At 54.5% G+C, this 12,764-nt stretch overlaps 1 protein-coding gene across 11 annotated transcripts in view; it reads right to left on the bottom strand.

Moving 5' to 3' along the window:
* NCOR2 (nuclear receptor corepressor 2) overlaps positions 1-12,764 on the bottom strand; it is a 229,749-nt gene that overhangs the window by 23,420 nt on the left and 193,565 nt on the right. For all 11 annotated transcript variants that reach the window (XM_068208356.1, XM_068208364.1, XM_068208365.1 and 8 more), the window contains 7 exons: positions 9,644-9,764; positions 8,498-8,735; positions 3,731-3,886; positions 3,142-3,281; positions 2,955-3,060; positions 2,241-2,345; positions 1,285-1,388 (listed from right to left, as the gene is read on the bottom strand). In XM_068208356.1, the coding sequence (XP_068064457.1) occupies positions 1,285-1,388; positions 2,241-2,345; positions 2,955-3,060; positions 3,142-3,281; positions 3,731-3,886; positions 8,498-8,735; positions 9,644-9,764 (970 nt within the window). The remainder of the gene's footprint in view (positions 1-1,284; positions 1,389-2,240; positions 2,346-2,954; positions 3,061-3,141; positions 3,282-3,730; positions 3,887-8,497; positions 8,736-9,643; positions 9,765-12,764) is intronic.

The raw sequence follows: 12,764 nt of genomic DNA, 5'->3' as shown, positions 1-12,764 counted from the left end.
AAGGAACCTCCCTTCTGCAGACGTGCTCCGAGGGGATGTGAAAGCAAGTGATGACAGATGGCTTCAGAGCAGAGAGCATATATTCAAGATCTGCTTCCTGTGAACTGGATGACTCATCTGAGATCAAGTATCAGCTCTGGTAGGAGGAGCTGCTGCCAGAACAGGGGGCTCCTTCTCCCCAGGAGGAGCAGAGGGATGCAGGCTGCTGGGCCAGCAGGGGAGCCAGGCAATGCCCTGGGTCTGGCCCTGGTACCTTAATCCCCAGCCAAACAAAGGAATCTGGATGGATTAATTAGCTGGCTGGATTCATTAACTGGATGCAAAACAGTATCTCAACAAACTCTGCTGATCTCCTCAACTGGCACATGGTACTCAAGGTCCTTCACGCCCACCCACTGCTGCCCACAGCTGCTGCAGGAGCATCTGAGAGGATGGAGCAAGTGTTTGCTCTGATAGGTTATTTATAGTCCCTGAGCACCCACTCCTGGCAGTTGTTGGACACAGGGCACCAGGCAAGCTAAGCCTTTGCTCTGGGCCAGGATTCAGGATCAGGTCCCCAGGGCCAAAGCAAACATGGTCATCCTCCTTGAAGAAGGCAGGCAAAAACTGGAGCCTGAATGTCTTTAAATATCTGAATGATGGCCAGATAAAATCCTCATGGGAAACAGATTTTTTTTTTTTTAATTCTCTCTGCTCTGTTACCAGATGAGCAATAACTCACACTGCAAGAAACTATCGCCCGCTTGCCAGCTGCTCTTCTGAAGATGGATGGTGGAGATTAAGGCCAAAGTATCTTCCTGCTGAAGAGCCTTTGGGCAGGACCCCCAGCACAGCATGCTCAGCCCTGGCAGGAGCTCTTGCTACCTTACCTGCCCCTCACAGCCTCCTCCCTCCTCCACCTGGCCTGGCCCTCCACACCCATCTCCTTTGCTCCACTCCACTTTTTTGCCCTGGCAAGATGATTTTTCCAGAGCCATTTACAGCTGCTTTTGCCTCTGTTCTTGATAGCTACAAAAGGCAAAGCTGGGTTTAAAGGTGTTCTAAGGCTGCACTGCTGTTTGTTGGGCTCTGCTCTTCCGCAGACATCACTCATGGGACACTGCTCGTGTCATCCCAAGTGGGGGCTGTTTGCAGACCTCTCTGAGGGACTCCATGGGGTGGGAGCACCACAGGGCTGCTGCACAGCCCTGTCCTGCACACCCAGTGTGCCCCACAAACCCCCAGTGCCCATGTCCAGCCCCACACGCTGCAGCTGCCAGGACCCAGGGGGGACAAGGGACCTACATGTGTGATGGACCCTCGGTAGGTGATGGGCGACTCCGGAGGGGGTCTGGATGTGGGTGTTCCTTTGGTGATGCTTCCTCCCGAGGCAGAGCTGAGGGAAGTACCTGTAGGACACAAAACCTGTGAGCTGGGGGCTGGATTTGCTGTTCAGCACAAAACCCATGGGGCTGAGACTACTTAAGTGCAGGATTTGACCCAGTCTCTGTGGTACTGGAGGGGACACCCTCCGAGAGCTGTCAGTGCCTTGCAGAACCCTTTGTACCAAGTGTCTTGAGAAAACCATCCCTGTGAGTGTGGGGTGGAGAGGAGGTAAAATATAGGTCTTTTGAGGCTATCAGCTCCCTGCTGTCTTTGTGGAGGTGCCAGGCAGATTTATGAGCCTGGGAGAAAGCACAGCCTGGCTCAGCCTCTCCTGACGTGATCAGAACAGATCTGTGGCGAGATGCAGCTCAGGGTGCCTTCAGTTCATTCACACAGATGTGTCCTGGGTTGGAGCCAGCCCACTGCACTCAGGCTCCTGACTTGTCTTACTGGGGCGGGGGGGGGGGTCACAAACCAGAAACCTCTGCATTTATTTTCTTCTGCCTGGTTAATGGGGAAAGAAACCAATCAGGGCTGCATTTAACCAAAATGGGGTACCTGACCAGCTGCAGCAGCAACAATGAAGAGCATGAGAATACCAATTAATGTAATTTAAACAGGTCTTGCTCTGTCTTAAGCAACAGATTTTCAGGTGCCCCTTGAACACAAAACTTCCACCAGAATCAACACCTGAGGGCCTGATTCAGGGAGGGGAAGAAAAGGGGCAAAGAGACCCCTTTGGCTGGGCACAATTCCAGAAGTCAAACCTGAGATCACTGGGCAGCTGCAGCCAGTGTGGCATTCACCAGGCTTGGCAGTGGCAGCATCCCTCCCTCCCCACAGCTGGGGCACGTGCCCCCTCTCCGGGTCCTCACCCCGCAGGATGGAGCCCTCCTGGGACGGCTGCAGAACCAGACTTTCTGGCTGGCTGGCCTGGCTTCTAGGAGAAAGTTGTTCCTGCTTTACTCCAGGAAAAGGCACTGGAAAACATTAACGAGGTATCAGCATAGGTGTAGGACAGGGGCCACAGGGATGAGCTTCCCCAGGGTGCTGAATGCACAAATGCCATAGAGCAAAGCCAGATCCTTCACCCTGGCACTGCCCACACCAGGACCAGAGCTGACATTGAACACCCTGTGCTGGTTTATAACAGGACCCACATACAGTGGGAAACAGAGCTCATATCCCTCCTCCCCAGGCTTGATCCCTCACCCATTCCCTCCTGCTGTTAAAAAAAGCTTCCAAATCTGCAGACTAAACACTTTCTTTGTTCACTTCAGGCCATTTACTCTTTATCCTACCAGCCTGAGGAGCAACAATATATTTCCTTCCTTCGATCACAGCATTACCTGAAGGGTATTTATAGGCTGGGAAGTGTCCCTGACCGAGTTGTTGCTTTCCTATACTGCACAAATTTAGCTCCCTGTGTCTCTGCTCCCCTGATGGACTAATCCTTTCATCCTCTTAGCAGTTCTCTCTGTGCTTCCTTGCCCTGGCCTGTGCTCCTCCTTTCCCCTAGGCATCTGGCAAGCTCGCTCCCTCCTGCTCTCAGAGCACGTGAGAAAACAACTCGTCTCCCAATTCCTTACCCAGTTTCTTGGGATCCATGGTTAGTGGCAGGCCCATGGTGATGGAACCGACGGGGACCTTGGCGTGCTCGGGGCTGTAGGGTGTGTGGAGCTGGATGGGCATTCCCTGTGGGGCAAGAGGAGAGGTCAGGAGCAACTGATGGTCCCTGTGAGGCATCTCCACTGCCCACATCTATCAATGCCCTACCTGGGAAATGGATCCGACGGATCTCTCCAGCACCGAGGGGTGCTTGGTGGAGGAGATGAGGGGAGGAGGGTTGGAGATGCTGGCTAGTCTCTGCAGCCCTGAGCGAGAGCTCTCATGCAGGTTTAGTGGGATGGGGTGTCCTGTGAGGAGAACACAAACATCAGTGAGACCGAGGGCAGGCAGAGCAGCTGCAGCCATCAGAGAGCAAAGGGGGAGGGAGGGAGCAGGGGCTGGGTGCAGTGACCTGGCTGGCTGTGAGCCTGCACGAGCTCCAAGTCACACGGTCATTTTGAAAGGACTGGAATAGTTTAAATGACTGCCTTGTCCCCTCTGCAGCCAGAGGATGAGCTGCACCCAACCTGTCTGCCCCCCCAGCCAGAGAGGGAAAAACCTGTCTGACTTCGCACCCACACTGCTCTGTGACAAACCACATCCCTACACCTGCCCCAGCCAGAGCTGGGAGCACACCTGACCACCCTGGGACCTTTAAAGAGCCCACTGTGCTACTGGCTGTAAGCACAGCCTCTGGGCTCAGTCCCAGGTCAGGCAGGGGACGGCACATGCCACGCAGCCAGTGGGTTTTACTTGCCTGGTGGGTTATACTGGAACAAGTGGGGCTCTGCCTGGGGAGAAGTTTTGATCACATCCCGGGGGTAGGACAGAACAGGGGGCCAGCACGAGGCAGCCATCGACTCGGCATTCAGCTTCTGAGCCTCTGCGATGGCTGAGAAATGCACGGACTTTTCTGCAAAGGACACAGAAAGAAACTGCGTGGTCAGCGGCCAGCATGAGCGAGGGGTCCCCGTGAGCACGGCAGGGAAGCAAGAGCCAGCTCCAAGCACAGGAGATGGCTTCAATTCAGTCCAACTTGGCCATGAGGTGAGGGCTGAACTCTCCAGCCAAGCTAAAAGGAAAAAGCTCAGTGTCACTGCCTGGGTTTGACAGCATTTATTTTACTCAGATTTAAAGCGCAGTGGGATGTCTGTGTTGGTGACTCTGCTGGTGCTCACTGCCTGCAGGAAGCTCCATGGACCTGGTGCCATCCCACCTCACCCAGGAGAGATGGCATTTGACGTGCAGAGTGCAGCTCCTTGCCAGGACTTGGCCATTACTGAATTGCTCCTGGGCAGCTCCTGCCTGTGCCCACAGCTCCACATCATCCCAGCATGGCAGGGCTGGAGGATCAATGATGATGCTGCCAAATCCTTCCCTGAGGTTAAAGCCAAGAAGCAGCAATGCTGGCATTCCTCTGGTGCATGGGGGACATCCAGAGGGCACCAGCTCGCTGGTGACTACACTGTGGTGTGCAGCTGGGCACAGGGTGCCTGCAGAGCCCCAGGCCACTGCCAGGACCACTACAATGCCAGCACACCAGGGACAGGCTCATCCCCACATCACACAGAGAGCTGAAAGCTCAGCTGCTCTTAAAGGCCAGCTCCTGGCTATAAACCATCTGTAGGCTGTGGGAAGGGGCCTGAAATAATGGCATCAGTTTCTTGGACAGCAAGGGAATAACACACTGATGTTCTCTGAACACCTGGGACAAGCACACTGCTCGAGACTGCCAGAGGCAAATGAAGATGGAGATGGCCTCTGTGGAACAACCAAATGAGGGAAATGAGGGAGGCTCACTGGTCCTCTGTGAGGCACAGCCTGGGGGCAGGAAAGCTTCCCGAAATTACCTGGTTCAGGGCATCCTGGACACCAGGCTGGGTTCATCCTGGCTATAAAAAGGCTGATGGGAGGCCAAGAAGAGCTTAATGATGGAGGATCTGTGCTGGGGATACCTGAACCCTGCCATGTGCTGAAAGATGCTGAGGAAAAGAGAGGCTTCGTCTGCACCAGCTCTATACCAAGTGCATCCTCATGCTTGGCTAAGCAGATGGATAAGCCTTTTCTGGACGGATTAGAGGCAGGTTTTGCCTGTAATCAATAAACACTTCATTTTGCACTGCTCTTCCTCCCCAGATCCACCTGTGTAATGTTCGCATTGACCAGAAATTAGGAACTGGGCAGTAAACAATAGCAGTCACAAATGAACCCAGCCTTTAACCATCAATTTTTGATAAAAATAGATGCTGAATCCTGCTAAGCCTAATAATAGGGCAAGTAGATTATCAGAGGCCCAATTTAATGAGGCTTTACTACATTATCGTTATTAATGCTCAGTGTATTCAGAAGCTGGGAGATTATTCTTGCCCGCCTCAGTGAGAGAAGAAATCCATTCTGGGCACACAGAGGTGTACAAGCACCTCTGCAGCCTGGTGGGACCAGACCTTGGCTGTGGCCACTTCTGTCCCCATGTAGGATCCCAGAGAGGACCCCTTCATCCTGCCAATAGAGGGGAATCCAGGCACATCCTCCTCACTGATGGAGAGTCTCTGGCACACCCACACTCCCTGATCTTCCCCCCTTCAGCTCGGCCCCATTCGGCTCTGCTTGTGTGGGGGCAAACAGCGCTGCGATCTCCCAGCTGAAGACGCTCCCTGACGCCAAGGCACTGTCAGCCAAGGCTGTGTGCACCCTGGATGGCTCTCGGAGAGCCTCATCCTCCTCCCCTCCCCGTGGGAGCCGTCCCCTCCCCTGCGAGCCTCTCCAGCCTGTGAAATGTGGCCAGTTCCTAATTGCCCCCGCATTAGAGGGTGGCTATAACTCAGCCAGCTTTTGATAAAATAGCACTTACACGGGGAAGAGAGAGTTCCTATTACCGTTTATCAAGTCCCTGGAATGGGAGCGAAGGAGTCAGAGTTTATATGATCCGTCATCCAAATTAATGCTCTTGGCTCCCCATCTCCTACAGAGGCCAAATGAAACACAACTAAATCAACACAAAACACACTGCTGGCGCTCCAACCGCCGAGTGATAACCAAAGATATGCCCGACAGCAACTCGGCACTGGGGAAAGGGATCCGTCTGCCTGTCGGTGAGATCCAGGCAGGGCTGCCTGCCTCTGCCCAGCCCCGTGATTAGCAGCTCCTCTTGGAAGGCCAGGCAGGGCTCAGGAAGGTATGGCTGGCTGGCCACCCTCCAAGCTGATAGAGCCCCAGCCAGCGGCTGCGAGGCAGCCAACGCCTCGGCCAGGATGTGTGCAAGACTTGGCTTTGAAGCGGATCCAGAGCGGTGCGAAGGATGTTGATCTCCGGAGCGGCTGCAGGAGCTCAAGCTCTCTTATCAAGCCAGGGAGGAACAGGAGTACCTGCTCTGGTGGAGTCAGCCCCTTGCTGAGAGGTGGCACAGGGCTGCTCTCCAGAGGGCTCTGCAGGCTGTGCTGGACTCTCCCTTTTAACTCCAAGCCATGTGGCAGCACGATGTCTGCAGTCTGGATGCTTGCCACTTCGCTGGGATGGCTCGGAGAGCAGGGGAGGGAAGGGATGCACACAGATTTGCCAGGAATATCTGGCTATCTCCCTTCTAACCCCTGACCCACAGCGAGGATGTGTTCCAAGAGGCAGAGACAGAACTGAGACAGTGCCTGAGTCCATACTTGTACTGGAACCAGGGCTTTGTGGGAGTCGATTTCTCCTCTTGAGGCGACTCATCACAAACCTGCTGCTTTTCAAATGAGAAACGCGTTCCCATTATGAACAAGGGAGAGCAGCCTATGTCTCCCTGGGGTCCATATGCATTCCAGACCCACTGTGGCACCCAGCACAGATGCACAGCCACACAGGGCTTGGAGAGCACACAGCTGGAGCCCAAGACCTACTGAGATGTTTGCAGGGATATAGGGAGGCATAATTACTTTCATTAACATGAAAGATTCAGAGCTGTACAGAGGAGAGAATAAAGTGCTTCATATCATTAGTGCTTTGCAGAGAACAAAGCAACAAAAGATCCACCTGGATAACAGATCCTTGTATTTGATAATGGTGCCAGCAGGCCGCAGAGTGGAGTGGGTGACTTCAACACCTTAAGCCTGCATTGCACCTCATACCCACTCATCTGCCTCACCTCCTCATCCTCCTGCAGCCAGGAGGAAGCTGGAGCTGCAGCACTGGGACATGGGCGATGCACAGCTCTGGGCTGGAGTGCTGGCAGTGGCACCCAGCTGACAAGGAAGCTGAGCAGTGCAGCATCAGATCTGCACAGGATTTCAGCACAGGAGATCAAACCTGTTTACCTGCCATTGGGGAGGAAGAGCTGGAGGGGAACTGTTCCACCTGGGCAGCAAACAGGAGCACAGTGGGATAAGATCTACTGGAAATGGGCCTTCACGGGTGGCAACACCACGACTTAGGGGAAACTCCCTTTCTTGCAAGGTGAGCAGTCACCTTCCTTGCTTATATGCAAAACATTCTGAAGGTGTGATGCACACATGGTGCTCTTTATTGTTTGAAAAAATTGTGGCCAAGTGCCAGCAACCAACTCTTCTTGCAAGCAAATCCTTCTGTCCAGAGGGACATGACAGCTTGAGGAATAACTACCTGGCCTGGACACTGCAGAGCAGGCTGCTACAATCCTGGCTGCCCAAGGGTGAACTGGTGCAGTGATTTTCCAGCAAACACCACAGCCAAGTCCAGTGCCTCCTCAGCGCAGTCTTATCCACCCTTCTCTTCCACGCACAAGCAAGTGATTTTTGCAGCTGCACCCATTTCTGTTCAGGATCCAGCACTGGTGGACACTGTACCCACACAAGCCCAACTTCCCTGACTGTGCCATTGGTGACAGCTTCTCATCTTCCTTAACAACTGAGCCACAAGCTGGCTATGGGGGGCAGGGACACAGACTGAACTGGAACAGACTCTAACACTCAGATTAAAAACACATTTAGAGGATGGTTTCATCAGGACTTCCCGTCTCTCCTTAACCTTGATCCCCAGGTGCTCAAGCTAATAATGTTTCAGATGCTCTATGGTGGGAACCTCTGAATTGCTCATTAGGCAGCCAAACCACATCAGAGCTATTCCGGGGAGAAAGCACTGGGAATCTTTACAGGAACCTTTGGACTCCGAGTCACAGTATTAGCATTGATTTTAAATGAAATAATGGTCCCCGCTGTGCATTAAAAGCATTCTTTATAGAAAGCCAGCAAGGTAGAAAAGAGCCATTGTACCCAGAGCCTTGGCATGCCTCCAGGCCCCTCTGCTCTCTGGTGAATGGCAGATGCTAATAAAGGCAATCTTCACCTCCTTGGCGCTCCACACTGCCCGGCGTTTGCTGTGGGCTCAATGAGACATCATGTACTGTCTAATGAACATGGGAAATTAGCCATGCCTCTCTCGTCCTGCCTCAAGATGCTATTAAAGAGCTTTCAGGGGCTGAAACAAGCTTTCACCTACGAGGGAGAAAGCTGCTGGCTGTGTACAGCTGCACACCCCGGGTGCTCCGCGCGGATAAACACGCACACAGCCCTACCTTCCTTCTCCCCAACAGCAGGGCTCCGGCTCTTCCCCCTGGGACTGCTGCTGGGCTGCTGCTGCTCCTTCTCAGCCTGCTGCTGCTGGGACTGTGAGAGCTTGCTCGGGGGCATGTCCTCGCGGGCAGACTCGTGGGCTTTTGTGATCTGCTGCTGGTAGAGAGCCAAGGCGTGGGGAGGCACCTGAGGCTTCGCGCTTCCACTCTGCAATACCCCCTCTGAGAAACCTTCGGAAATCTGCAAAGCAGTAAGAGGTGGTGACGCTCACCATGTGCTGTTGACACCCATAAAAATCTTTAAGACATCAGGAGTTATGAGAAGCCCCTGCCCTACACTATCATGGCAAGTCTTAGCAGAGACCGAACAGGGCTTCAGAGCTCACTAGCCACAGATTTAAAAAGCCCATGACAAAGAGTACCAGCTCTGTGCTGGAGATACTACAGGAAAGAGTCAGACTTGTTCAAAACCTCTAATCTACAGTTACGCGCTTGTAGCTTTTGCCAGAAGTTACATTACAGCAGCCACATCTTAAGCTGCAATATGGGAAACTGGAAGAGCATCAGGAATGGGTCCTCCCTGAGCATGCAAACCCCAAAGCAGGGATTTCCTCCCTGCCCACCCTGTGTCGCTGCTCCTCCAGTGCTGACCCTGGAGATACCAGGATGCTTCTTCTCACAGCTCAAGCCACTATATCAGTACTTCCAATACATGCTACTGAGCAGTCAAAAAGGGGGACCAAGCAAAGCTCCTGGGTGAGTAAGGTGATATCCTTCAAGCACAAGATGAAGTGCAGGGCTGGGAAGGTGCACTCTTTCTTTTTAAAGCAATGGGAGGCAGCAGTCATGTGGCAGTGAGAAGCTTTTTCTGTCCAGACCTCCCACGATTTTCTGATTAAAAGAGCTCGAGAGACATCCAAATGCTGCTGGCAGAGCTGCTCCAGCAGCTGGGAACACACTCTGAACGGGGAACACCTTGCCTGGCGGGGGGCTCGCACCGCCCAGGCACAGCTCTCTGTGGACCAGAGGCCATCCCCAGGGATGAGCACATCCTTGCAACCCTGACGCACACCACGGAGCCCAGTGGGAGAGCATGCACGAAGCACAGGCTGTGCTCCCAGTGCCTGCCCTCTCCAGCAGGGTACTCACAATGGGAGGGATGGCAGCAGCTCTCTGCTTCAGCTGTTTCAGGTCCAATGGCTTCTGCGGCGAGGAGTTGAGCCGGGCGTCGCTGGCGGTGTTGAGCAGGCTGGGTCGGGGGGACAGCAGCCTGGAACCAAAACACAACGTCAGCCATGGACAGGCTCCATGGCCCACGGTTCCCCCACACTCTCCACCCCTGTTCTGTGCTGCCAAACGCAGAGGACATCCTCTGCCTCAGAGAGGAGCGTGCTGGACCGCTGCTCCTGCTGGGAATCTGGGCTCAAAGACAGCCCCCAAGGGACTACATGTTCAAACAAGACCCTGGCTCAAGAGGCCCTTGAGCCCACTTTCCCTCATCCTCATGCTACTTCTAACAAATCTGCTGTTGTCCAGAACAAACCTAAGGGAAAATGGACTCTAGAGCTGGGTGTTATGGAGCAAAGAGACCGGCTCAGATTTCACTTGGACATCATGCTACCCCCCAGAGCTCATACGTACAGCTCACCCAGGGCTGGGGATCAGCTTCATGCTATTCTTCAAGGACTGTCTTTTATCAAGGTGCTAAAGCCAGGGCAAGCCACCATGTGCAGGGAACTCGGGCCCTTGGGTCACTTGAAAGATGAGAGGCTGGATTTGGATGGGATTTGGCACTCAGCAGCCCAGCAGCTGTGCAGCCCTGCACCCTCACCACTTGCTCTTCCCCTTGGCTGATTGAGCTGCCTGGGAGACACTCAGCCAGCCGTGCAGAACCCCTGTGCAAACAAGGGGGCCACCCCCATGGTGCCACCAAAATGGGGTGGGACGGAGGCGTGCAAAGCCCTTGGGTCAAACCCTCAGCATGTCCAGCTCCTGAGCTTATGCCGAGACCTCAGGGATCACATCTGCCCAGGCCATCTCTGCTTTCTCTCCCTCCTGACTCCAGTTTGTTGAAGCCAGTTCATAGTTTTCAAGCTTTACAGCTTGATTTGTTTATTTTAGCTGTTATTTTAGTGTTCTCTTCAGCCTATAAATTTCAAGGTCATTCCACGCTCACCCTTGGATGAATAAACAAGCGTGGCGGGGCCGTGTGTGGGGAATAAACTCATCATGGTGCTGGGGCTGCCCCAGCCCTCACTCTGCACAGTGCCTGGCATCAGAGGGGAAGGGGACCCACCTCCACACTGGGACAAGGGTTGGGCACCCAGGAGAAACCAACCAAGGGACAGCAAATTTGAATTCTTCCCTAAATAATCCCAATGATGTTTGTCTGTGGAGCCATATGGGTGTTGTGAAGCCACACTCCTGGAAGGGTGCAGTGCCCCAAAATCTGCTGAGACACAGGGCTGGGGACAAGGGCACCCAGCACTTGTTCCTGAGACCTTCACGCCAGGCTGAGCTGTGGAACTGCCACACCAGCAGCTGCTTTGTGCACTCATTGGCGCTTGAAGAGGTACACTGAAGCACCCTTAAAGTCCCTTTAAGTACCCTCAAGATCTTCAGGTTTCCTGAAGCCCTCCAGGATCCTGATGCTTCGGAAGCCAAAGTCAGTATTAAATTCATCAATATGCAAATTGCCTAATTTATTACATCCCTCCCAGCAGATCTTGTGCCAGACAAGGGGATGTCTGTTGGGTGCTTTGCTCTGGAAATCACCATATGAACAATTCTTGGCATCCCTTATCCACCTGCTGCCAACCCAGAGCCTCCCAAACCCAAGGACCAGTGCCTTAAGACGGCTGATGGCATTGGGAAGGATGGGAAAAGAGTCAGAGCAGGAAGGGGTTGGCAGGCTCACAGCTGAGCCTCAGCGGTGTGGAAATGTCTCCTCCCAGGCACAAAGCTTTGGGGATGACCGTGACACTGCATTTCCCATACCCTTCCTCCTTCTGCCATGGAGATGGATGGGGACTAATTTAACTTCCAGATGATCCAACACACTGACACATGACCCAGCCAAACATGACTGCATAGTAGTTGTGCAAAGGCAGTGGCTACCAGATCTCCACAACGGGCTCTCCCAAGCCAGAGACATGGCTCCAACATGGCACTGGCCTGGCAGAGTCCCTGCGCCTACAGCCGAGCCAGCAATGGGACACGCGGCACCGGGATGGTCGGTGCAGGTGTCTCCTCACCATGCTGCAGGTCTGCAGCGGTAGCTGTGTGTGGCCTCCCTCACATGTCCCCATCTGGTGTGACCTCCTGCTGAACCACATCTTGGCTGTGCTCGCAGCAGCCCTCCTGCAGCGCTCGCTGCATGGAACCACAGACAACCAGCTGCCTCCTTCAGCTTGGATGAGTTAAGGCTGCGCCTCCTCAATCCTGGACATGTCTTTGCTAGCGTGAACTGCAGGAGGACCAAAAAAAGGCTGCCCCTACTCTGAACCCTTTCCTTTCTCAGCGCGGGGACACCCCAGCCACCCTCTGTCCTCTTCTGGGAGATGCCGGGGACAGCTTGATGCTTTCACAAGCGCAGGGAAGAGCACCCACGTCCCGCTGGCGCTGGGTGGGTGGGCGAGCATCGGGTGATGCGGTGACGGGGCGGCTCACGCGGCATCGCGGCAGCCCGGCCCCGCTCAGCGCGAGTCACGCTGCGGCAGCGGGGCTGCGCTAACGCCCGCGGGCCGGCAGCCCTCGGCCCACGGGGAAGGCGAGGGAGCAAAGCTACAGCTGGCAAGGGCACCCAGTCCCCACTGGGAGCGCGGCGGTGCCGAAAGCTCTGAGCCAGCTGAGGATCAACCCCGTGGGTGCTTCTGGGTTGGGAAGCGCCCGATGCCAGCGTCAGCTGCAGCCTTCCCATGCCAGCAGGCTCTGCTATCGCCCGCGCCTCACCACCACACCGGCTAAGAGGAGTGGCCTGGGAGCTGCGGGACGCCTGTTTAGTGTTTAATATTCCTGGAAGCTGGTAACTGTTTGACAAGCGAGATAGGCGCTGACTCAGCGAGGAGCCGTGATGGAAAAGTTGTTCCCAAGACGATTTGCTCCTTCGCTGCTGAGGAGTTGGTGCAAGCCACTGCTGCCCTGCTTTCGGTTGGGTTAATGCTAAACTGGAGGAGGACAGCCCTGCTGGCCTCACTCTCCCTTACTGGGAGATTTTCTCCTGTCTGGAAGCAGGGGAGGGTGGGGAGGGGTGGTGCTGGACTCTGGCCAT

The sequence above is a fragment of the Anomalospiza imberbis genome, chromosome 18 (assembly GCF_031753505.1).
Source record: "Anomalospiza imberbis isolate Cuckoo-Finch-1a 21T00152 chromosome 18, ASM3175350v1, whole genome shotgun sequence".
In the NCBI taxonomy this organism is placed as follows: Eukaryota; Metazoa; Chordata; class Aves; order Passeriformes; family Viduidae; genus Anomalospiza; species Anomalospiza imberbis.
Note: the sequence above shows the minus strand (reverse complement) of the source record. Positions and strands in the feature narration are given on the sequence as shown.